The sequence below is a fragment of the Callionymus lyra genome, chromosome 18 (assembly GCF_982586985.1).
Source record: "Callionymus lyra chromosome 18, fCalLyr1.hap1.1, whole genome shotgun sequence".
Taxonomy (NCBI): Eukaryota; Metazoa; Chordata; class Actinopteri; order Syngnathiformes; family Callionymidae; genus Callionymus; species Callionymus lyra.
This window is the reverse complement of record NC_141835.1, coordinates 21543682-21567491: the sequence shown is the minus strand read 5'-3', so window position 1 is coordinate 21567491 and position 23810 is coordinate 21543682. Positions and strand designations below refer to the sequence as shown.

General features: G+C 35.0%; 1 protein-coding gene across 2 annotated transcripts; it reads left to right on the top strand.

Annotated features, from left to right (window-relative positions):
• The first annotated feature begins 9335 nt into the window (after window positions 1-9335).
• Window positions 9336-22658, top strand: rlf (RLF zinc finger). Of its 2 annotated transcripts, XM_087779877.1 has the most exons (10): window positions 9336-9360; window positions 9953-10227; window positions 14737-14891; window positions 15068-15149; window positions 16092-16227; window positions 16302-16504; window positions 16878-17014; window positions 17096-17237; window positions 17955-20543; window positions 20655-22658. In XM_087779877.1, exons 2-10 carry the CDS (start codon window positions 10048-10050, stop codon window positions 22314-22316), a joined length of 5286 nt encoding a protein of 1761 aa, XP_087636003.1. In that variant the 5' UTR covers window positions 9336-9360; window positions 9953-10047; the 3' UTR covers window positions 22317-22658. The 2 variants fall into 2 exon arrangements, with proteins under 2 accessions (XP_087636003.1, XP_087636002.1); XM_087779876.1 differs by having other exon boundaries at window positions 17955-22658.
• Window positions 22659-23810: the final 1152 nt, after the last annotated feature.

Sequence of the window (23810 nt, the reverse complement as noted above, 5' to 3'; positions counted from 1 at the left end):
CAAGAAAAGCGATTTTGAAAAATTCAAGAAGAAATTCGAAAAACTAATGAGTGTAGTAACTTGATATGAAGGTACTTCATAAGTGACATGAATTTGGTGACCATCACAATTGTAATTACAAAGCAATTACAAAATGTATGAGAAATATTGCACAAAAATAGCGATTTTGAAAAATTCAAGAAGAAATTCGAAAAACGAATGAGTGTAGTAACTTTATATGAAGGTACTTCATAAGTGACATGAATTTGGTGACCATCACAATTGTAATTACAAAGCTATTGCAAAATGTATACTAAATATTGCACAAAAATAGTGATTTTGAAAATTTCAAGAATAAATTTGAAAAACTAATGAGTGTAGTAACTTGATATGAAGGTACTTCATAAGTGACATGAATTTGGTGACCATCACAATTGTAATAACAAAGCTATTACAAAATGTATGTGAAATATTGCACAAAAATAGCGATTTTGAAAAATTCAAGTAGAAATTCGAAAAACTAATGAGTGTAGTAACTTGATATGAAGGTACTTCATAAGTGACGTGAATTTGGTGACCATCACAATTTTAATTACAAAGCTATCACAAAAAGTATGTGAAATATTGCACAGAGATGGTGATTTTGAAAATTTCAAGTAGAAATTAAAAAAACTAATGAGTGTAGTAACTTGATATGAAGGTACTTCATAAGTGACATGAATTTGGTGACCATCACAATTGTAATTACAAAGCAATTACAAAATGTATGAGAAATATTGCACAAAAATAGCGATTTTGAAAAATTCAAGAAGAAATTCGAAAAACGAATGAGTGTAGTAACTTTATATGAAGGTACTTCATAAGTGACATGAATTTGGTGACCATCACAATTGTAATTACAAAGCTATTGCAAAATGTATACTAAATATTGCACAAAAATAGTGATTTTGAAAATTTCAAGAATAAATTTGAAAAACTAATGAGTGTAGTAACTTGATATGAAGGTACTTCATAAGTGACATGAATTTGGTGACCATCACAATTGTAATAACAAAGCTATTACAAAATGTATGTGAAATATTGCACAAAAATAGCGATTTTGAAAAATTCAAGTAGAAATTCGAAAAACTAATGAGTGTAGTAACTTGATATGAAGGTACTTCATAAGTGACGTGAATTTGGTGACCATCACAATTTTAATTACAAAGCTATCACAAAAAGTATGTGAAATATTGCACAGAAATGGTGATTTTGAAAATTTCAAGTAGAAATTAAAAAAACTAATGAGTGTAGTAACTTGATATGAAGGTACTTCATAAGTGACATGAATTTGGTGACCATAAGAGTAGTAATGACAAAGCTATTACAAAATGTATGTGAAATATTGCACAGAAATGGTGATTTTGAAAAATTCAAGAAGAAATTAAAAAAACTAATGGGTGTAGTAACTTGATATGAAGGTACTTCATAAGTGACATGAATTTGGTGACCATCACAATTGTAATTACAAAGCTATTACAAAATGTATGTGAAATATTGCACAAGAAAAGCGATTTTGAAAAATTCAAGAAGAAATTCGAAAAACTAATGAGTGTAGTAACTTGATATGAAGGTACTTCATAAGTGACATGAATTTGGTGACCATCACAATTGTAATTACAAAGCAATTACAAAATGTATGAGAAATATTGCACAAAAATAGCGATTTTGAAAAATTCAAGAAGAAATTCGAAAAACGAATGAGTGTAGTAACTTTATATGAAGGTACTTCATAAGTGACATGAATATGGTGACCATCACAATTGTAATTACAAAGCTATTACAAAATGTATACTAAATATTGCACAAAAATAGTGATTTTGAAAATTTCAAGAATAAATTTGAAAAACTAATGAGTGTAGTAACTTGATATGAAGGTACTTCATAAGTGACATGAATTTGGTGACCATTACAATTGTAATAACAAAGCTATTACAAAATGTATGTGAAATATTGCACAAAAATAGCGATTTTGAAAAATTCAAGTAGAAATTCGAAAAACGAATGAGTGTAGTAACTTGATATGAATGTACTTCATAAGTGACATGAATTTGGTGACCATAAGAGTAGTAATGACAAAGCTATTACAAAATGTATGTGAAATATTGCACAGAAATGGTGATTTTGAAAATTTCAAGAAGAAATTAAAAAAACGAATGGGTGTAGTAACTTGATATGAAGGTACTTCATAAGTAACATGAATTTGGTGACCATCACAATTGTAATTACAAAGCTATTACAAAATGTATGTGAAATATTGCACAAAAATAGCGATTTTGAAAAATTCAAGTAGAAATTCGAAAAACGAATGAGTGTAGTAACTTGATATGAATGTACTTCATAAGTGACATGAATTTGGTGACCATCACAATTGTAATTACAAAGCTATTACAAAATGTATACTAAATATTGCACAAAAATAGTGATTTTGAAAATTTCAAGAATAAATTTGAAAAACTAATGAGTGTAGTAACTTGATATGAAGGTACTTCATAAGTGACATGAATTTGGTGACCATCACAATTGTAATTACAAAGCTATTACAAAATGTATGTGAAATATTGCACAAGAAAAGCGATTTTGAAAAATTCAAGAAGAAATTCGAAAAACTAATGAGTGTAGTACCTTGATATGAAGGTACTTCATAAGTGACATGAATTTGGTGACCATCACAATTGTAATTACAAAGCTATTACAAAATGTATGTGAAATATTGCACAAGAAAAGCGATTTTGAAAAATTCAAGAAGAAATTCGAAAAACTAATGAGTGTAGTAACTTGATATTAAGGTACTACATAAGTGACATGAATTCGGTGACCATCAGAGTTGTAATTACAAAGCTATTATAAAATGTATGTGAAATATTGCACAGAAATGGTGATTTTGAAAATTTCAAGAATAAATTCGAAAAACTAATGAGTGTAGTAACTTGATATGAAGGTACTTCATAAGTGACATGAATTTGGTGACCATCACAATTGTAATTACAAAGCTATTACAAAATGTATATGAAATATTGCACAAAAATAGCGATTTTGAAAAATTCAAGAAGAAATTCGAAAAACTAATGAGTGTAGTAACTTGATATGAAGGTACTACATAAGTGACATGAATTTGGTGACCATCACAATTGTAATTACAAAGCTATTACAAAATGTATGTGAATATTGCACAAAAATAGTGATTTTGAAAAATTCAAGAAGAAATTCGAAAAACTAATGAGTGTAGTAACTTGATATGAAGATACTTCATAAGTGACATGAATTTGGTGACCATCAGAGTTGTAATTACAAAGCTATTATAAAATGTATGTGAAATATTGCACAGAAATGGTGATTTTTAAAATTTCAAGAAGAAATTAAAAAAAACAATGAGTGTAGTAACTTGATATGAAGGTACTTCATAAGTGACATGAATTTGGTGACCATCACAATTTTAATTACAAAGCTATCACAAAAAGTATGTGAAATATTGCACAGAAATGGTGATTTTGAAAATTTCAAGTAGAAATTAAAAAAACTAATGAGTGTAGTAACTTGATATGAAGGTACTTCATAAGTGACATGAATTTGGTGACCATAAGAGTTGTAATTACAAAGCTATTACAAAATGTATGTGAAATATTGCACAGAATTGGTGATTTTGAAAAATTCAAGAAGAAATTAAAAAAAACTAATGAGTGTAGTAACTTGACATGAAGGTACTTCATAAGTGACATGAATTTGGTGACCATCATAATTGTAATTACAAAGCTATTAAAAAATGTATGTGAAATATTGCACAAAAATAGCGATTTTGAAAAATTCAAGAAGAAATTCGAAAAACTAATGAGTGTAGTAACTTGACATGAAGGTACTTCATAAGTGACATGAATTCGGTGACCATCAGAGTTGTAATGAGAAAGCTATTATAAAATGTATGTTTGAAATATTGCACAGAAATGGTGATTTTGAAAATTTCAAGAAGAAATTTAAAAAACCAATGAGTGTAGTAACTTGATATGAAGGTACTTCATAAGTGACATGAATTTGGTGACCATCACAATTGTAATTACAAATCTATTAAAAAGTTTATACGAAATATTGCACAAAAAAAGTGATTTTTAAAATGTCAAGAAGAAATTTAAAAAACGAATGAGTATAGTAACTTGATATGAAGGTACTTCATAAGTGACATGAATTTGGTGACCATCACAATTGTAATTACAAAGCTATTACAAAATGTATGTGAAATATTGCACAAAAAAGGTGATTTTTAAAATTTCAAGAAGAAATTAAAAAAGCTAATGAGTGTAGTAACTTGATATGAAGGTACTTCATAAGTGACATGAATTTGGTGACCATCACAATTGTAATTACAAAGCTATTACAAAATGTATGTGAAATATTGCACAAAAATAGCGATTTTGAAAAATTCAAGAAGAAATTCGAAAAACTAATGAGTGTAGTAACTTTATATGAAGGTACTTCATAAGTGACATGAATTTGGTGACCATCACAATTGTAATTACAAAGCTATTACAAATTGTATGTGAAATATTGCACAAAAATAGCGATTTTGAAAAATTCAAGAAGAAATTAAAAAAACGAATGAGTGTAGTAACTTGATATGAAGGTACTTCATAAGTGACATGAATTTGGTGACCATCACAATTGTAATTACAAAGCTATTACAAATTGTATGTGAAATATTGCACAAAAATAGCGATTTTGAAAAATTCAAGAAGAAATTAAAAAAACGAATGAGTGTAGTAACTTGATATGAAGGTACTTCATAAGTGACATGAATTTGGTGACCATCACAATTGTAATTACAAAGCTATTACAAAATGTATGTGAAATATTGCACAAAAATAGTGATTCTGAAAATTTCAAGAATAAATTTGAAAAACTAATGAGTGTAGTAACTTGATATGAAGGTACTTCATAAGTGACATGAATTTGGTGACCATCATAATTGTAATTACAAAGCTATTAAAAAATATATGTGAAATATTGCGTGAAAATAGTGATTTGAAAGAATTTAGAGGAAAATTAAAAAAAAATAATGAGTGTAGTACCTTAATATGAAGGTACTTCATAAGTGACATGAATTTGGTGACCATCACAATTGTAATAACAAAGCTATTACAAAATGTATGTGAAATATTGCACAAAAATAGTGATTTAGAAAATTTCAAGAATAAATTTGAAAAACGAATGAGTGTAGTAACTTGATATGAAGGTACTTCATAAGTGACATGAATTTGGTGACCATCACAATTGTAATAACAAAGCTATTACAAAATGTATGTGAAATATTGCACAAAAATAGTGATTTTGAAAATTTCAAGAATAAATTCGAAAAACTAATGAGTGTAGTAACTTGATATGAAGGTACTTCATAAGTGACATGAATTTGGTGACCATCACAATTGTAATTACAAAGCTATTACAAAATGTATGTGAAATATTGCACAAAAATAGCGATTTGAAAAATTCAAGAAGAAATTCGAAAAACTAATGAGTGTAGTAACTTGATATGAAGGTACTACATAAGTGACATGAATTTGGTGACCATCACAATTGTAATTACAAAGCTATTACAAAATGTATGTGAATATTGCACAAAAATAGTGATTCTGAAAAATTCAAGAAGAAATTCGAAAAACTAATGAGTGTAGTAACTTGATATGAAGGTACTACATAAGTGACATGAATTTGGTGACCATCAGAGTTGTAATTACAAAGCTATTATAAAATGTATGTGAAATATTGCACAGAAATGGTGATTTTTAAAATTTCAAGAAGAAATTAAAAAAAACAATGAGTGTAGTAACTTGATATGAAGGTACTTCATAAGTGACATGAATTTGGTGACCATCACAATTTTAATTACAAAGCTATCACAAAAAGTATGTGAAATATTGCACAGAAATGGTGATTTTGAAAATTTCAAGTAGAAATTAAAAAAACGAATGAGTGTAGTAACTTGACATGAATGTACTTCATAATTGACAAAAAAGGTGATTTTGAAAAATTCAAGAAGAAATTCGAAAAACTAATGAGTGTAGTAACTTGACATGAAGGTACTTCATAATTGACATGAATTTGGTGACCATCATAATTGTAATTACAAAGCTATTAAAAAATGTATGTGAAATATTGCACAAAAAAGGTGATTTTGAAAAATTCAAGAAGAAATTAAAAAAACGAATGAGTGTAGTAACTTGACATGAAGGTACTTCATAAGTGACATGAATTCGGTGACCATCAGAGTTGTAATGAGAAAGCTATTATAAAATGTATGTTTGAAATATTGCACAGAAATGGTGATTTTGAAAATTTCAAGAAGAAATTTAAAAAACCAATGAGTGTAGTAACTTGATATGAAGGTACTTCATAAGTGACATGAATTTGGTGACCATCACAATTGTAATTACAAAGCTATTACAAAATGTATGTGAAATATTGCACAAAAATAGCGATTTTGAAAAATTCAAGAAGAAATTCGAAAAACTAACGAGTGTAATAACTTTATATGAAGGTACTTCATAAGTGACATGAATTTGGTGACCATCACAATTGTAATAACAAAGCTTTTACAAAATGTATGTGAAATATTGCACAAAAATAGCGATTTTGAAAAATTCAAGAAGAAATTAAAAAAACGAATGAGTGTAGTAACTTGATATGAAGGTACTTCATAAGTGACATGAATTTGGTGACCATCACAATTGTAATTTCAAAGCTATTACAAATTGTATGTGAAATATTGCACAAAAATAGCGATTTTGAAAAATTCAAGAAGAAATTAAAAAAACGAATGAGTGTAGTAACTTGATATGAAGGTACTTCATAAGTGACATGAATTTGGTGACCATCACAATTGTAATTACAAAGCTATTACAAAATGTATGTGAAATATTGCACAAAAATAGTGATTCTGAAAATTTCAAGAATAAATTTGAAAAACTAATGAGTGTAGTAACTTGATATGAAGGTACTTCATAAGTGACGTGAATTTGGTGACCATCACAATTCTAATTACAAATCTATTAAAAAGTTTATGAGAAATATTGCACAAAAAAGGTGATTTTGAAAATTTCAAGAATAAATTAAAAAAACTAATGGGTGTAGTAACTTGATATTAAGGTACTACATAAGTGACATGAATTTGGTGACCATCAGAGTTGTAATTACAAAGCTATTATAAAATGTATGTGAAATATTGCACAGAAATGGTGATTTTGAAAATTTCAAGAAGAAATTAAAAAAACCAATGAGTGTAGTAACTTGATATGAAGGTACTTCATAAGTGACATGAATTTGGTGACCATCACAACTGTAATTACAAAGCTATTAAAAAATGTATGTGAAATATTGCACAAAAACGGTGATTTTGAAAATTTCAAGAAGAAATTAAAAAAACTAATGGGTGTAGTAACTTGATATGAAGGTACTTCATAAGTGACATTAATTTGGTGACCATAAGAGTTGTAATTACAAAGTTATTATAAAATGTATGTGAAATATTGCACAAAAAAGGTGATTTTGAAAATTTCAAGAAGAAATTTAAAAAACTAATGAGTGTAGTAACTTAATATGAAGGTACTTCATAAGTGACATGAATTTGGTGACCATAAGAGTTGTAATTACAAAGCTATTACAAAATGTATGTGAAATATTGCACAAAAATAGCGATTTTGAAAAATTCAAGAAGAAATTAAAAAAACGAATGAGTGTAGTAACTTGATATGAAGGTACTTCATAAGTGACATGAATTTGGTGACCATCACAATTGTAATTACAAAGCTATTACAAAATGTATGTGAAATATTGCACAAAAATAGTGATTCTGAAAATTTCAAGAATAAATTTGAAAAACTAATGAGTGTAGTAACTTGATATGAAGGTACTTCATAAGTGACATGAATTTGGTGACCATCACAATTGTAATAACAAAGCTATTACAAAATGTATGTGAAATATTGCACAAAAATAGTGATTTAGAAAATTTCAAGAATAAATTTGAAAAACGAATGAGTGTAGTAACTTGATATGAAGGTACTTCATAAGTGACGTGAATTTGGTGACCATCACAATTCTAATTACAAATCTATTAAAAAGTTTATGAGAAATATTGCACAAAAAAGGTGATTTTGAAAATTTCAAGAATAAATTAAAAAAACTAATGGGTGTAGCAACTTGATATTAAGGTACTACATAAGTGACATGAATTCGGTGACCATCAGAGTTGTAATTACAAAGCTATTATAAAATGTATGTGAAATATTGCACAGAAATGGTGATTTTGAAAATTTCAAGAAGAAATTAAAAAAACCAATGAGTGTAGTAACTTGATATGAAGGTACTTCATAAGTGACATGAATTTGGTGACCAACACAACTGTAATTACAAAGCTATTAAAAAATGTATGTGAAATATTGCACAAAAACGGTGATTTTGAAAATTTCAAGAAGAAATTAAAAAAACTAATGGGTGTAGTAACTTGATATGAAGGTACTTCATAAGTGACATTAATTTGGTGACCATAAGAGTTGTAATTACAAAGTTATTATAAAATGTATGTGAAATATTGCACAAAAAAGGTGATTTTGAAAATTTCAAGAAGAAATTAAAAAAACTAATGAGTGTAGTAACTTAATATGAAGGTACTTCATAAGTGACATGAATTTGGTGACCATCACAATTGTAATTACAAAGCTATTACAAAATGTATGTGAAATATTGCACAGAAATGGTGATTTTGAAAAATTCAAGAAGAAATTAAAAAAACGAATGGGTGTAGTAACTTCATATGAAGGTACTACATAAGTGACATGAATTTGGTGACCATCACAACTGTAATTACAAAGCTATTAAAAAATGTATGTGAAGTATTGCACAAAAAAGGTGATTTTGAAAATTTCAAGAAGAAATTAAAAAAACTAATGGATGTAGTAACTTGATATGAAGGTACTACATAAGTTACATGAATTTGGTGACCATCACAATTGTAATTACAAAGCTATTACAAAATGTATGTGAAATATTGCACAAAAATAGTGATTTTGAAAAGAAATGTAAAAAACTAATGATCGTGGTAACATATATATGGAGGCCCTTCTTTAGTCACATGAACATGGTGACCATAAAAACTTAAATTAAAGAGTTATAAAGACGGGAATTAAATGAAGTCAACCCTTTATCGGTGTTCGTCTATTGGAGGACGGTCCCTTATACGCCGCCTCACTTGCCGCCTGAATAGAAATCCGTGTATTTTCTCAGGACAATATGACGAGATATTAAGGTTCAAACGCGCTTGTAGTCAATACAGCAGGTGACTGGGATTTGAAAAAGGTAAGATTTGTGATTCAACACCTTAGCGTTCCCGAGTTATTAACGCGCAAAGATCGAATCTGCCAATATCGAGCCAACTTTACTTAAGTGTATTTGCTGTGGATAATTTGAAAAAAAAAACAATTTCTACCCAACCTAGCCTAACCTAAATGTTATGTTTGTTCTTCAACAAACAAAGTTGTTACCCATTCTTCATGTGTCGATAGTTTACTCCTGATAGGGGCATATAAATATATTTAAAAGACAAATACATTTGAAATAGATTGGTCTTTAATAAAAATAAATTCACTAAACATACACGAAAAAACAGTATTGCTTCACTGTGAACTCTCATTCAATAAACTGCAAATTATTAATATAGTTTTCCTTTCCAATGTTCTTACATAAAAACTACAATTTAAGAAAACTGCATTCGTTTACATTTGTGTCCTCGATCCTGAATTGAGAAAAAAACATGTTTACATCAAAACGTTTAAAAAATTATGTAACATAAATTAGTATTTAAAAAAAAAATGCAGGAGTGAGCGTTGCTTGAGGTGTTCCCAGTACATGTAACGACCGTTTAACATTGTTTTTCCATTTGCCTTTGAAGGCTGTGACGCTTCTGCACTCACGCCTCTAAATGTTCCTACGGTACTTGAACGCGCCGCTGGCTTCACTGCATACGCGCAGTAGTGAGGAGGGAAGATGGCGGAGAGTAATGTCGAGCCAGAGCACGAATGGAGCGATCGGGCCCTGGAATCAGACACGGACACTCTGGTGGCGATGGAAACCCTGCTGGCCACACTGAGAGCCTTCGAAGACCTGCTGAGACAGCAGGAGATATCGGTAGCATCTTCGACGGATTACTGCGACAACTTTTGTCAGGTAATGTGTACATGCAGCGTTTCAGCAGCCGCTAGCAAACCATAGCTCGTCCAGGATCTGTCGGGGAAAATGAAAATGATTTACACTGACCAACATGATTTATTTTAGTTGCATTATTCCACGTGTTCTGTATCCAGTTGTCTTACCATCATTCTGCTGTTTAGAATTCCTACATTTGCCGTGAAACCACTGTCAGGTTCCATGATAACAGCCTCCTGTCAGATGAACCATAGAATTTAAAATCTCTTGTAAAATGACATTTTTATATACAACTAATATTTCTCCCACTTTCATTTTATACACGCATGTTAAGAACTGAAAGGGTTGTATGGTTTCCATAAGAAGAGGAACTGCTGTAGCTGATATTATTCTTTCCTCTGTCACTATGAGCCCAACATGAACCGTAGATTTGCTGTCTTATTTTATCCTATTGAGGATAAAACCGATTTTAAAGATACATTTGTTATCAGTAGATGGTCTAAGATGGATGATTAATTTAAAATGAGTTGTTGACTTATTCAACCTTGAATTAAACTCAATCTTGTATATTCAGGAATTTATCATCTCTCACTTATTATTTGGATTTTTTTGTTGTTGTAAAAAACAATTAATCGTTATCCCTAATACTTCCTTATATTTATAATTAAAGGGAATATGACCAAATGATCTTGAAGTAAGCGAAACGGTAATATTCAGCTTCGGCTGACGGATGGCACGGATTTTATTTTAAAATATTTTACTCTAATGAGAAACTCTTGTCTTTACTAATTGTGTTACCTTATAAAAGATTATTAATGCTGAATATATTATTAAAAGTAAATGTAATCTACCCACAAAAGTTATTAATGCAGCTTGAATGAATAGAAACACTCAATTCTTGTCTGGCAAATTAATTATAATTTATATAATTTATCTTATTATTTTTGTTAAGTATATACAAAAACACTCGGTGTGTGTGTATCTTTTTGACTGTGGAAGGAAAACAGAGTTACCTTTTTAAATACATTTCATTTTGTCCACGTAAAAACTACTCCAAACAAGCTTTGGGTACCTGATGAATTCGGAAGTAACCTCGGTGTCATTAGTGCGTCTCAAGAGACACTATTTTCTTACATCATTCTTTAGAGATCTGTTTGTATTTTTAGACGAGTGGGAATTAATTTAGTGTCTCACTGGTAGACCACAGGTGGGAAGTTTACTGCTGTCTGGCAAATGGCTCTCTAGAGATGATCAAACGCCACACATAGGCGAATGTAGTCGTTTATTTGCTGGTTTATTAGGACTGTACATGAATGATAAAAAAACTATGATGAATATATAATAATCATTTATCAGGTGATGAGCAATAACCTGGTGCACAGTTGGATATAGTAGAATTATTTGTTTATTTGGGCGTGTCAGTTTAAATCATTAGCATCACACGTCATCTTAGTTCAAATAATACAATACACATGTCCGAAGGGTAAACGGGAGAAGCAAAAAGCTTGTCTAGTCCCGCCCCCATTACCCTCAGAATGAAATCTTCATCATATCATTTTCTGTTTGCAGTTTGATATAACAATTTCTTTTACACGTCATTTTGTCGTAACATATTCCGTCAAACAGTCTCCTCTTGTAGCCTGGGATGTCACAAGGTCACCAAGTGGTCCGATCGAGGTATCTTCCCAGGAGAACTTTGATGATCGGCCTCCAAGGCCAGACTGGGGGAGCCCAGATTAAGATAAGACTTTGTTTAGGAACAGGCTAAACATTTTTTGCACAGACCTTGAGTGATCTGTTAACACACCTTACAACTGTATTTTTACACAAGTCATAATTGTCACAAATTCATATAAGTGATCAACAGCTTTATAATGTCCATGAATAGCTTTATATTGACAGTGAATAGATTTATATCGTCAATGAGTAGATTTATAGTGACAGTGAATATATGTATATTGTCAATAAATAGATTTATATCGTCAATGAATAGATTTATAGTGACAGTGGATATATGTATATTGTCAATGAATAGATTTATATTGTCAATGAATAGATTTATAGTGACAGTGGATATATGTATATTGTCAATGAATAGATTTATATTGTCAATGAATAGATTTATAGTGACAGTGGATATATGTATATTGTCAATGAATAGATTTATATTGTCAATGAATAGATTTATATTGTCCATGACTAGCTTTATATTGACAGTGAATAGATTTATATTGTCAATGAATAGCTTTATATTGTCAATGACTAGATTTATATTGTCAATGAATAGATTTATATTGTCCATGAATAGATTTATATTGTCCATGACTAGCTTTATATTGACAGTAGTGTATAGATTCCTGCTATAAAGTGAATTGGAAATGGTTTCCCATCCATCTCAATGCTGCCGTTGAAAAGCTCTTCAGTGTAGTAGTAGCATTTCTCTGACTTTTTATAGTAGAAGTGAGTATCTGGGTCAATTCCTTTTTAGTTTTTGCATTTGTCCAAATCTTCCTAATTCCTGATCTGGATTATGTGTTGATTATTTTGTTGTATCTTGACACCTTTTCTTAAACTGGGTGGCTTTTCTGGCGATGTCTCCGATGTTTTCTTGGTCAGGTTCTCATGGATATAAACTGCTTAAGCAGTGCAGACTTGTATTTTCTGTTGGTGAATCTCAGCACAACAGGATATGGCACCTGCCCACACTTCCGAAAACCTGGGAAAACAACCATCAGATAAGGGTGCTTGATTGGCCAGACCTGAACCCCATGGAGAATTTATGAGGCATCACAAAGAGAAAGATGAGAGAAATCTGACAGGAAAATGCAGCAGAACTGAAGCTATCAAAGCATACTGGTCTTCCATAACATCTGAGCAGTGCCACAGGCTGATGGCATCCATGCTAGGCAGTATTGAGGCATTCATTCATGCAAAAGGGGCCCAAGTACTCGGTACATATGCAAGATTAAACCTTTCAGAGGGACAATATTTTTCTGTTTTAAAAACCCATTTTTGTTAATTTTAGAGGAAGATCGTTCCAAAGCTTAGGAGCAACAGCCTGGAAGGATTTCTCTCCTCTGGTCCTGAGCCGTGTGCGAGGAACCATCATTAGATTCTGATCCACAGACCTCAGAGCCCGAGCTGGGGTGTAAGGCTGGATCAGATCAGTGATGTAAGGAGGAGCCTGACCATGAATTGCTCTGAAAATAAGAATCAGAATTTTAAAGTTGATCCTGAAAGAAACTGGCAGCCAATGCAATGAGTTTTAAGGATCAGAGAAATGTGAGTTCTTCTACTAGAGCGGGTCAGAATTCTCGCTGCAGAGCTCTGTATCAACTGCAGGCGATACAGAATACACTCTTTAGATGGAACCATCAAGTCTCAACTCGAGGACAAGGTCTGCGTAATTCATGTGATAAGCTGTCAAACGCAGATCATCGGTGAATAGCGATGCTTTACAAGATGATCAGCCATTGTGTTAGAACTTTACTTTAGCAGCTGGAGACTTTGAGTCAGAAATGTGCTTTGCTCTGGGTCTCTGACCATTTAAGTGTTTAAATTGAACCTTTTGTGCATATTTAAATCTTGTGATCTTAAAATCATCCCATGTGTCCTTCATACCTTCACCAATGCCGTTCATACTGGCGCAAGTTTCATCAATGGAACAATTCTACGAGACCTTGTTTAAACATCTCATCTTTTGGTTCCCAATTTCTACCCAAGAACCGTTTTAGTACCAGACAAATGTAGAGATGGTTCCCTTTGGACATTCTGCCAAAATTGATATGAGATCCCTTTTTCTATCCTGGTTACATGAGCTAGCACAACCAAAATGTTAAATTTATTTCATGCTTGATTGTAGTGCTGATGGATCTAACTTTATCTGGGCGGTTCTGATGACATCTCTCTCGGAGTAGCTATCAACTTGTACACTTGATGATGTTTAACTCTTGCAATGATGTGCTTCAGTGTGCATTACAGTACACAATTAAACAAAAACAATGGAGGGGATTATGTGGTTTCTGGTTGGCATGGTTTCTCTTTATACGCACTCAATTGCTGTGTCACTTTGAAAATGTTTTCTGCCGATCCAAGTCTGTTGTCCTCTAACAGAAAGGCCTCCTATTCACCTTTTCTGGTGGCAGCTGTGTCGGGCTCCAGTACCACTGCTCGTCAGAAAACACTGTAGCAAATGATTTGTTTGGGTTACTCTCATAAAACAGTCAAAAACTGACCACATGTCAAGTCTTGTTTTTCACTTTTTTCAGATTTGACTAAATCAGGTTGATTTAAACATTTTTAGTCCTACATGTCTGGAATACACAAAGCAAGTGTGTAACTCTAAATGTGCCAGTATTTTGAGTTCCGTTTATTCCCATCTGGTCTAATTTAGGATGTTTTTTACACCAGCCTGGTGCCCAATGGGAATCACTATATCCTCATGTGAGGAGTCTAGACTCGTGTATGACAGCTGCTGCCACCTAATAATCCTGTTGTAATATCGTTTTAATCTATGTTGTATATCTGCAGGCACTGATGCATTATGCTGAGATCAGAAACTCGATGGAACATGGGCTGTCTCTCCTGGAGGTCTATTGTCTGTCCATTAACTGTTTTGCCGAAGCACGGTCTCACCTGACTCCAGACTCTGACAGAGTCCCACTTGTTTTAAAGAGACTGGCATTGTGAGTATGAGCACCTCTGGGGGGGAAAAAGCAGTTTCTGTTAATGACTCATTTCATGGTCTTCAACATCGTGCACAAATGAATTCGTTTTTTTAGCAGTTCATGTCACTGTATGTTTGGTCGCTTTTGCAGATGATCCATTGAGACTAATACCGTTCTAATTGTTTCATCTACAGGAGCTGCTTTGAACTGTTTCTTTCTGTGCCTGAGAACCATATCCCCTATGAAGCATGGCTTCAGTTCCACCAGTCTGTCCAGGTACGCACACAGTTTAAAAGGCTTGTTGATGTTTTCTTTGTCTTTCAATAAGGTGCTCCATTTAAAGACTTGCAGCACGACCTATTTCTGTAGCAGGCATTTGAGAGGTTCTTTCATGTGTTCCCTTCTGTGAAGCACATTTTTATCTTTGGATTACATTATTTGCACCTAAGCTGCCTTGTCACACTCCTGTAACCAAAAAACAGCATGGTTTTTATTTTTAAAATCACCTTTCTCTCCCTAGTCTCTTTGTCCCTACCCTTTAGAAGGCGGGGGGGGGGGGGGGGGAGGTAAGGGAACATTTAAAGACTTGATTTGAATGATTTTATAGTATATTGTTGTTTTAAAATGATACAATTTATATCCTATAAAGTTAAATGGTATATAATAGAAAAATATAATTAGTGGTGAAATGATAATAGAATCATCTCTTTCTTTCTAGAATCATTTTAAACCTAATTTTAAAATTTTGGTTATCAAAGTTTTCTCATTATAGGAATCTTAGGATTGTTTTGTTTTTCTACTACATCACTAAATGAGTAATACATGCTATGACATGAAAATAAGTCATGTTGAGTAACTATTTTCCCTTATTAAAATGAATTATGTTTGCAAATTAATACTTTAACCCTTTTTTTTAAATCTGTGTTTTTCGATTTGTTTTGTGAGCTAAAATCTGTAAAGGAAAACCAGTTGGTCATTTATTATGAAGTAAATGTAATGCTTTTCTTTCATATTTGTAGCTGCTCTGTATTTAAAATGTTGTGCTTTCAAATCACCAGATGAATCAATTTAATTTTCAGTAAAACTACATTATTGAATGGCTGCAGCCTTCGAACTCATCAGGGCTGGAGAGGCATAGCACGAACGTCTTTATCATGTTGAGTTAGTGTTGTGTAGACACAAATGATACTGATGGGATATTTCATGTTTTCCTTTCAGATTGCACATAACATCTTGATTCAATATGGCAGCTCAGACCTTCAAGCATTACTTCAAATCACTGGTGAAGGAGATCCATGGAGCAACGTGATTCTCTCCTCTCTTCTCAGCGGCCAGCCCACCACCGCAGAAGAAGGTTTCATTCAGTTTGTTACTAACCTACCCTTCATAGCAGTTTCCTGTTAATCATAAACGCCTTTTTACCTCCAGTTAATGCCTACATTTGCCTGGAAGGCGAGGGCTTCATGGAGATGCGGGTAAAGCATCTAGAGAAGATGGGCGACCTTGCCAAGGCTGTCATTTTAGCCAAAGCTTGCTCCGAATGCAGCTCTCTCACAAACCAGGCGAACTTTCGTCAGATGTTTGTCTCCCTGCTTTGTCAGTTGCTGCCGACTGAAGAAGCCATTATGGAGGTAACCCCTACTTTGGTGTATTGTCTGCAGAACGTTTCCTTTTGTTCCTAAATTATTTATTTTAAATTTTATCCTGATCATAACTTTTAAAGGTTTACTAAAAAGCGCCTGAGTATCTGAAATCATCATAACCCTATTTCCTATGGATAATATTGATTTGTTGATTTCAATGCTGTTAATTTTTGTTATGTTATAATTTTGTTTCAATTTTATTTGAAGTGTCTTATCATATCAGAGTTATCTCAAGACACAGTTTAAGTTTTTATATCAGTTGCAGGAAACCTGGGTATTGAGAATAATTGTTTTGACTTTTAATTGCAAAAATATGATTTTGGCATCTTTAATTCAGAAATGATTTCCCCCTTCTGTACAGATATCTAAGCTTGATGGGAAAGAAGTGCTGGAGATTACGTCTATTTTTGAGACGGATGGTGAGGAAAACACAGGTTTCATCTTGTGTACAACATTTCTGACACAACAGCTGCAGCAGGAGAACCCTCATTGTTCTTGGTGAGTACTGTGACCACATTTCCTCTTTTTTAGAACATGTCACAGGATTAGAAACCAGTCCTGATGAGTTGTTTTTTTCAGGGACTTGTTTCAAATATGGAGTAAACTTCAGAGAAGACTAGAGCCGTCGTTGATTTCTCTTCTTGAACGCTGCCTTCAGTTGGGCGCCATTGCCAAAACGGTCAACCATTTGCTTCATCTGGTTCGTGTAATTCAGACGGAGGTTAGTGTCCCTTTAGACCCGAGTATGTGTTTTTAAAACTGTGATGATGTTTTCAAGTATCTCTTTCAGTTATATTGAAAATAGCCCTCTCTTATTTTAGTCCAGTGGAATTTTACTGTAACACGAAGTGACATTTAGATCTTGAAAGACTATACATTTTGAAAAGTATATTCTAGTATTTAATGTAAGAGGATGACAATTTATTAAAAGTAAGTTCCATTTGTAAAGTCCCTTCCACAGACCAAGTAAATTAGCTCGTTTTTAAAGTATTTTAACTATGCACATGGTCTTGGAAATCCATTAAGGAAGACACAAAATAAGATCAGCGTAGAAACATTTTCCATTCCATTTTACAAAAGATCCTTTAAATACTCTAAATAATAATTCTTGAAAGGATTTATCATGGATGCATATCACACATTTTGTACACTTACAAGAATTAAAACCCACACAAAGTCAAGGACTTGGAATAAAATATTTTTGAAAAGCTTTTATAGATCATATAGAGCATGGTCACCCTCCCTGGGATTAACGTATGGTTTAAAGATGTATCATTTAACATTATTTCTAAACATGTCATATATATATATATATATATATATATATAGTTGCTACTAATTTCCCAAAGGAAGTTTACCAAGAGATCAATTAAGGGTTATGTAAACAACTTAAAAATGTGAAAAAACAATGCTTAATATGGTCTATTATTCTTTCCAGACAAAGGAGTTTGGAGTTGCTGCCTCATTAGAACTGTGTGTCAAAGCCCTTCGACTTCCAAGGCGAGGTGAATCAGAAACGCTCATCGTGGTCTGCAAAGCTGTGTCCTACCTGCTCCAAGAAGATCTGGAAGTCCTTCGAGCCTGCCTGCTCACAGAGTTCCTCCTTGGACCGAACCGACAGGTCTTCAGCTGCTTGGAGGAACTTTACTTGCGTCCAGACCAGAAAGAAGATCAAGACAATACCTTTATCCCCACCTCCCTACGCTGTGAACTTTTATTTGCACTTAAAGCATTTTGGCCCTTTGACCCTGAATTCTGGGACTGGAAAACACTGAAGCATCACTGCGTCTCCCTGCTGGCGTCAAAGGGAGATACAGATATCACTGTTTACAAGCGAGACACGACTTCACCGCCAAGTCCACAGATGTACAAAGAAGAGCTGAAGTCTGAAATGGACCAGCCCTTTAATAATGTACACGCTGATGATGAGCAGCACGGAAAACAAGAGTCACGGAGGAATAAGTTCTGTTGTCAGATTTGTAAAAGGTCTCTTTCAGACACTCAAGTTCTTCACCACTCCAAAAGACACTCTGAGGAAGGCTGCCACTCCTGCCCACTATGCTTGCTGAAGTTCAGCAGCAGGAAGGAACTTATTCCTCACATCAACCAGCACTTGCACGTCTTTCCTCATCAAAACAACGACGTTAAACTAGAACCCATCCAGACTCCCCTAACTGAAGATGACAACATTGAACCTGGTGAAATCCCAGTCGACCCGTCGCTGATGCTCTACTACAAAACCACGAATGATCCGAATGTACTGGAACACATTGTGCAACAGGCCAAGTTGGTGAAGGACAAGAACGTGGAGGACGACGAGCATGTAACGTTGGAGTACATTCAGCAAAACTATCAATTCCAGAACCGGGATGAGTATCCGTGTCCAGGGACCGGATGCCCAAGGATCTTTAAACATTCCAAGTATTTGTATGTCCACTTGAAGTCCGAGCACAGAGGCGACGATAACGTGAAGCATTTTCACAAAATGAGGGACATGCGTGAAAAGTGCCATTTTTGTCGACGTCACTTGGTCTCTTCTTACCACCAACGCAAACACACAAAGATTCACTGCGGTGATCAGCCGTTCCTGTGTGTGGTCGTAGATTGTGGAGCGAGGTTTCGATGTTCCAATGAACTCGTCACACACAAGCAAATTCACGGATTTCACCTGAACTACCAGTGCGAGCTTGAAGGCTGCAGCGTCACCTACTCCGACCTCGGTCAGATCTACCACCACGAGGCGCAGCACTTCAGAGATGCTGCCTTCACATGCACAAGCCCCAAGTGTTCCAAGTTCTATTATTCCAAAAACGAATTCCTGGCACACCTCGCCACACACAACATCACCTTCACGGAAGAGGATTTCGAGGCCCAGAAGAAGGAGAAGCAAAAGAATACCAGACGAGTTCAGGTGGTGGGCGAGCTTCCTCCGATGAATGAAGCACAAGATCGTGTAAACGGGGACGTTCATGGCTCTTCCTTTACAAGAGGTTGTCTGTCATCCGTCGTGCCAATCAACAAGGAAAGAAAAAGAAAAATGACTATGGTTGCTGTGTGCTTCGACGGCAGCAAGTTCACCTGTGGGTTTGAGAAGTGTGGCATGACTTTCTCCAGAGCCAGAGATGTTCAGAGGCACCTGAAATGTGCACATCCAGAGCATCTTAAACTGGAGAACAAATATAATTCCCATGACCGAGACAAAGGAGCAAAGGCTAATATCGAAAGCGAAGCCGACGGTGCAGAGAAGGGTCAGAATGATGGCTCGCCTTCACAACCGCCCGAAGAGGGTCATAAAAACGGAACCCCAGAAACCAAAAGTGGCGCAAACTCCCTGGGTCTGGAAAGTGTTGATGATATTCTCGTAGGACTGAGTAGGCTCAACCTTGGTGCAATTTCCAGGGAGGATTTAACTCATTCCGACCAAGAGTCCACCAATAAACCTCCAGCTGGAGTGTATTTCACACCAGAACAAAAACCCAGCGAGGAAGACGGCGGTGAAACGTTCGCCTCTGCTAAGCCGTACGTTTGCAAAATGGAAAACTGTACATTCAGAACTGCCCAGAGTTACAGCTTACTCAGACACTATCACGCCATTCATGGTTATAGTGTGGCAGAAGCCAAGCAAATGACCTCTTTGAAGGACACTTGCTTCAAGCCTTACGTATGCCAGCTCTGCTCCAAAAGCCACAGAGAAAAGCACGTTATGAGAGCACACTACATTCAGGTGCACAACTTTAGTGACGAGATGGTGAACAAAATCAGCTGCCTGCCGATTAAGTCTGAAGAAAAAGTCACTAATGGTGTTCATACAGAACCTCAGCTTCTTGATGCCCAAGTCGCTTTAAAAGAAGAAATGCCTAAAGAGGAACACGAAGAAGAAAAGGCAGATACTACAAATGAAGATGATGATAATGATAAGGAAGACTTGGAAAATAGTTTGCAGTCTGAAGAAAGTGAGAAAGAGTTGGGCATTAAAGAACTGGTGGCTGAAGAGACGGTAGAAGAGACCAACGATGCTTTGCCACAGGTGAGAACTAGACGTTTGGTTTCTAAAGGGAACCTCTGCTATATATTGGATAAATTCAGCAAACCCTTTCATTGTGTAGCCAAAGACTGTGACGCAGCTTTCTCAACACAGGTTGGTCTAGTTCGACACCTTCAACAAGTCCATCACTACAACCGCTCGCAGCTGCTGCTGGAGAACGATATGGATGGTCTTTATAACCCTGACGTGAAAAAGGAGCCAACTAAGAGGAGGCATCTTCCGAGCCAAGATGAGCCCCAACCCCGATACAAGTGCCACTTTGCCAACTGCTCTGCCTCCTACCTTCTCAACAGCAGCTTAGTAAGACACATCAGGGATCACCATTCCCAACAAGAAGCTATCAAATGCAAGTTTGAGGGATGTACAAGGGTCTTTGTACACAATGATGCACTTAAAAAACACACACTTTATGACCATTGCGAGTACTATGACTCTTTAGTAGTACGGCTGCAGAGCACTCACAAAAAATCCATCACTGGCTGCCAAAAAAAGCTAGTGGTCAACGCGCAAGATCTACCAGAGGGAGATTCTTGTGCGGAAAGATTAAACCCAGAGCAGAAAGACACAAGCGTATCAGAAGTAGCTGAAAATGACCAGGGGGATCATGGTGGTTCCCTCGTCGAAAAAGTAACAAAAAATGGCGACAGAATCGTCTTTCGATCTCACGAGGAAGCGTTGCAGTTGTGTCAGGACAGGTGTATGCCTGTCACCTACCCTTGCCTGGTTCAAAACTGTGATTCTGTTGTCGTGTGGGGGAGTAGCTTGAAGCGTCACTACAAGAAATGTCATCGGATATGCGTCACTTTTATCGACCAAAACAAAGACCAGCTCATTTTAAACGCAGAGCAACTGGAAGAGATCATTCAGAAGAAGTCGGCAACAAAGACTGGAATGTTTACCCCAAATAGTGTTCATCCAAGACTGTCGTATCCTGTGAAGCAAGAAAATGAAACGAGTGAGTTGGAAGAATTGCATGATGATGACCCTAAAAGATTCCCTGAGGAGGAGGAGGAGGAGGAACCACCAACTGTCGAAAGAAACGCTGTTCTTGTTGGAGCTGACGATGTGTTGTATGGAGAGCTGAGCACCGGCAGCCATGTGGATAACTCTGCTGCTCCTCAAATGGTTGACGAGCAGGAGAAGAAAATAAGCTGGGAAAAGATAAAACCGTACCTCCGTCCACTCACGGTGAATATTAAATCACCCTGCTCTGTTGTCATCAGTGCTGTTAAGAGCCACCAGGACTCCACAAGCGTCAATGATGGCAACAAAACGTTTAACGGCTCTGTCGTGCCGCCTGTTCCTGTGCGGCAGCCACTGAAGCGTAAAAACGAAGTGTCCGATCAGCCGTCAAACGTCAAGGCTCTCAAAACCTCTTGCTCTATAGACTTGGCAACGTGTAGACCGATGAATTTTGATTCTTCATATCTTAATTTTATTCCCCAAAACCAATCAATGGAAAAACCTGGACCAGTAGTAAAACACCGATATTCTGTGAAGGAGAATAAACAACTGGGAATTTCCCACAACCACAGCAAACATGCTTCCGTCAAGCCCCATGCTGGAAGTGTCATCCCGATATCTGTCCAAAGGTTGAAGTCCATCATGGATAAAGCACTGACCGGGTGTGGAGACATGGCTGTCAAGCAGCTTCAGCACCTCAGACCAGTGGTTGTCCTAGGGAAACCTGTGTGCATATCCACACTAGCCACCATCTTTCCAATAAAAAAAACAAATGAAAACCTTGGAAACTAACTTTTTTCTTTTTTTTTTTTCTTTTTTTTGCATCAACCATTATTTGAGGTACCGTGGCAATTTGCTTGTCATTTGCAAATGGGGAATGTTACAAGAGATTATTATAAATATGTTTACTACTGAAACCTGTGTATAATAACGGACTCTAATATAAATGTACAGATTCTCAAAATATTGACAAAGTTCAGTTGTTGTCAAACGAAGGAAAAAAAAAAGTGTTGTTACAAAGCAATATATTTGGTTATCTTTAATGTGTGTTTTCTATGTCCATGGAGGGTTTATCTAAAGAGCTCGGCAAACATAATTGTAACCTTTAAAATAAAGGAATGTTGACTGATCTAGTTTTGTGTGATTGTTTCGTTTATTCTTATAATTTTTCATGATCTTGGTATACTAGGCTTGTGATGCCAAGCTTCAATAGATGGGCTAAGATTAAAGTGAAGTTTAAGTTCCAAGAGTGTCACTGAATGTTCAAAGCAAACAACATTGCTTTGTATTTGAAGTTACACTCTTACAATAAGGTGTTTTCATCACAAGTTTTCTAACTGGAAAATCTAAATGTGCATGTTGTATTTCCTTAGTTGGTGGTAGATATTTCAATATTTTCAATTTCTATATCTGATAGAAATGCACTACAACTTAAATAAAAATAAATGTTCAAAAATGTGACTTTATTTAACATTATCCAATTATATAATATCTAATAATAAATCAGTAGTAGTTCCACCAAGCAGTGGCGAGCCGTGCGTTTCACACATAGGCCTTCAGTGGCGCACATTTGAATGAATCCACCGCTCAGTAAATACTTTAAGGTTCTTTATACACCACAGGGATCTGACCGTGTACTGTTATAGGTCAATACGACGTTTATCATCAAATGAACATCAGTGCATTGAATCAAAATATCACTCCCACTAGTCTGTGTGGTTTCCATGGCAACGACACGCACACACACACTCAATGCGCTTCAGCGACAAACACACACAAACAAACAAGCACCACTATTGATCTCATAAAGTGCAACATTATTAAGAAAAAAATGCATTTACTCACGCAGTTCATGGAGGAAATCAATCAATCATTTGAGGCTCGTGAAAGACTCGTCTCAGAGTTAGCATAACTTTCTTAACAATGTACAGCTTTTCTTGAAAAGTCCTTCTTGAATATGGCTTTGCATGTATATCCGCGACCAGATCAAGCTCTTCTGCCATTGTGTGTTGAAAAAAACAAACAGTTAAATTAACTCAAATCAACGTTTGAGCTCCATGTGACGAATCTCAGTGCTATCCAATCAGAGGACATGAACGTGTCACGTGTTCAACGCACTCAACGCGTTCAAAGTCATGGAAGCTGTGACGCGGATCGCTTCCAAAACGCTAACCTTGTGTCGCTAATTCGAATGTGATTGTTTAACACAATCCTTCGGCTGCAGTTGATTTCAATAAACAAGGGCCATCTCTGAAACGACTGAAGGCCTCAGGTAACACATGACCG

Coding starts and splice junctions, on each gene's coding strand:
- rlf (XM_087779876.1), top strand. CDS start 10,048: ATGGCGGAGAGTAATGTCGAGCCAGAGCACGAATGGAGCGATCGGGCC. Junction 10,228..14,736: donor ACTGCGACAACTTTTGTCAG/GTAATGTGTACA, acceptor GTATATCTGCAG/GCACTGATGCATTATGCTGA. Junction 17,015..17,095: donor GAGAACCCTCATTGTTCTTG/GTGAGTACTGTG, acceptor TGTTTTTTTCAG/GGACTTGTTTCAAATATGGA.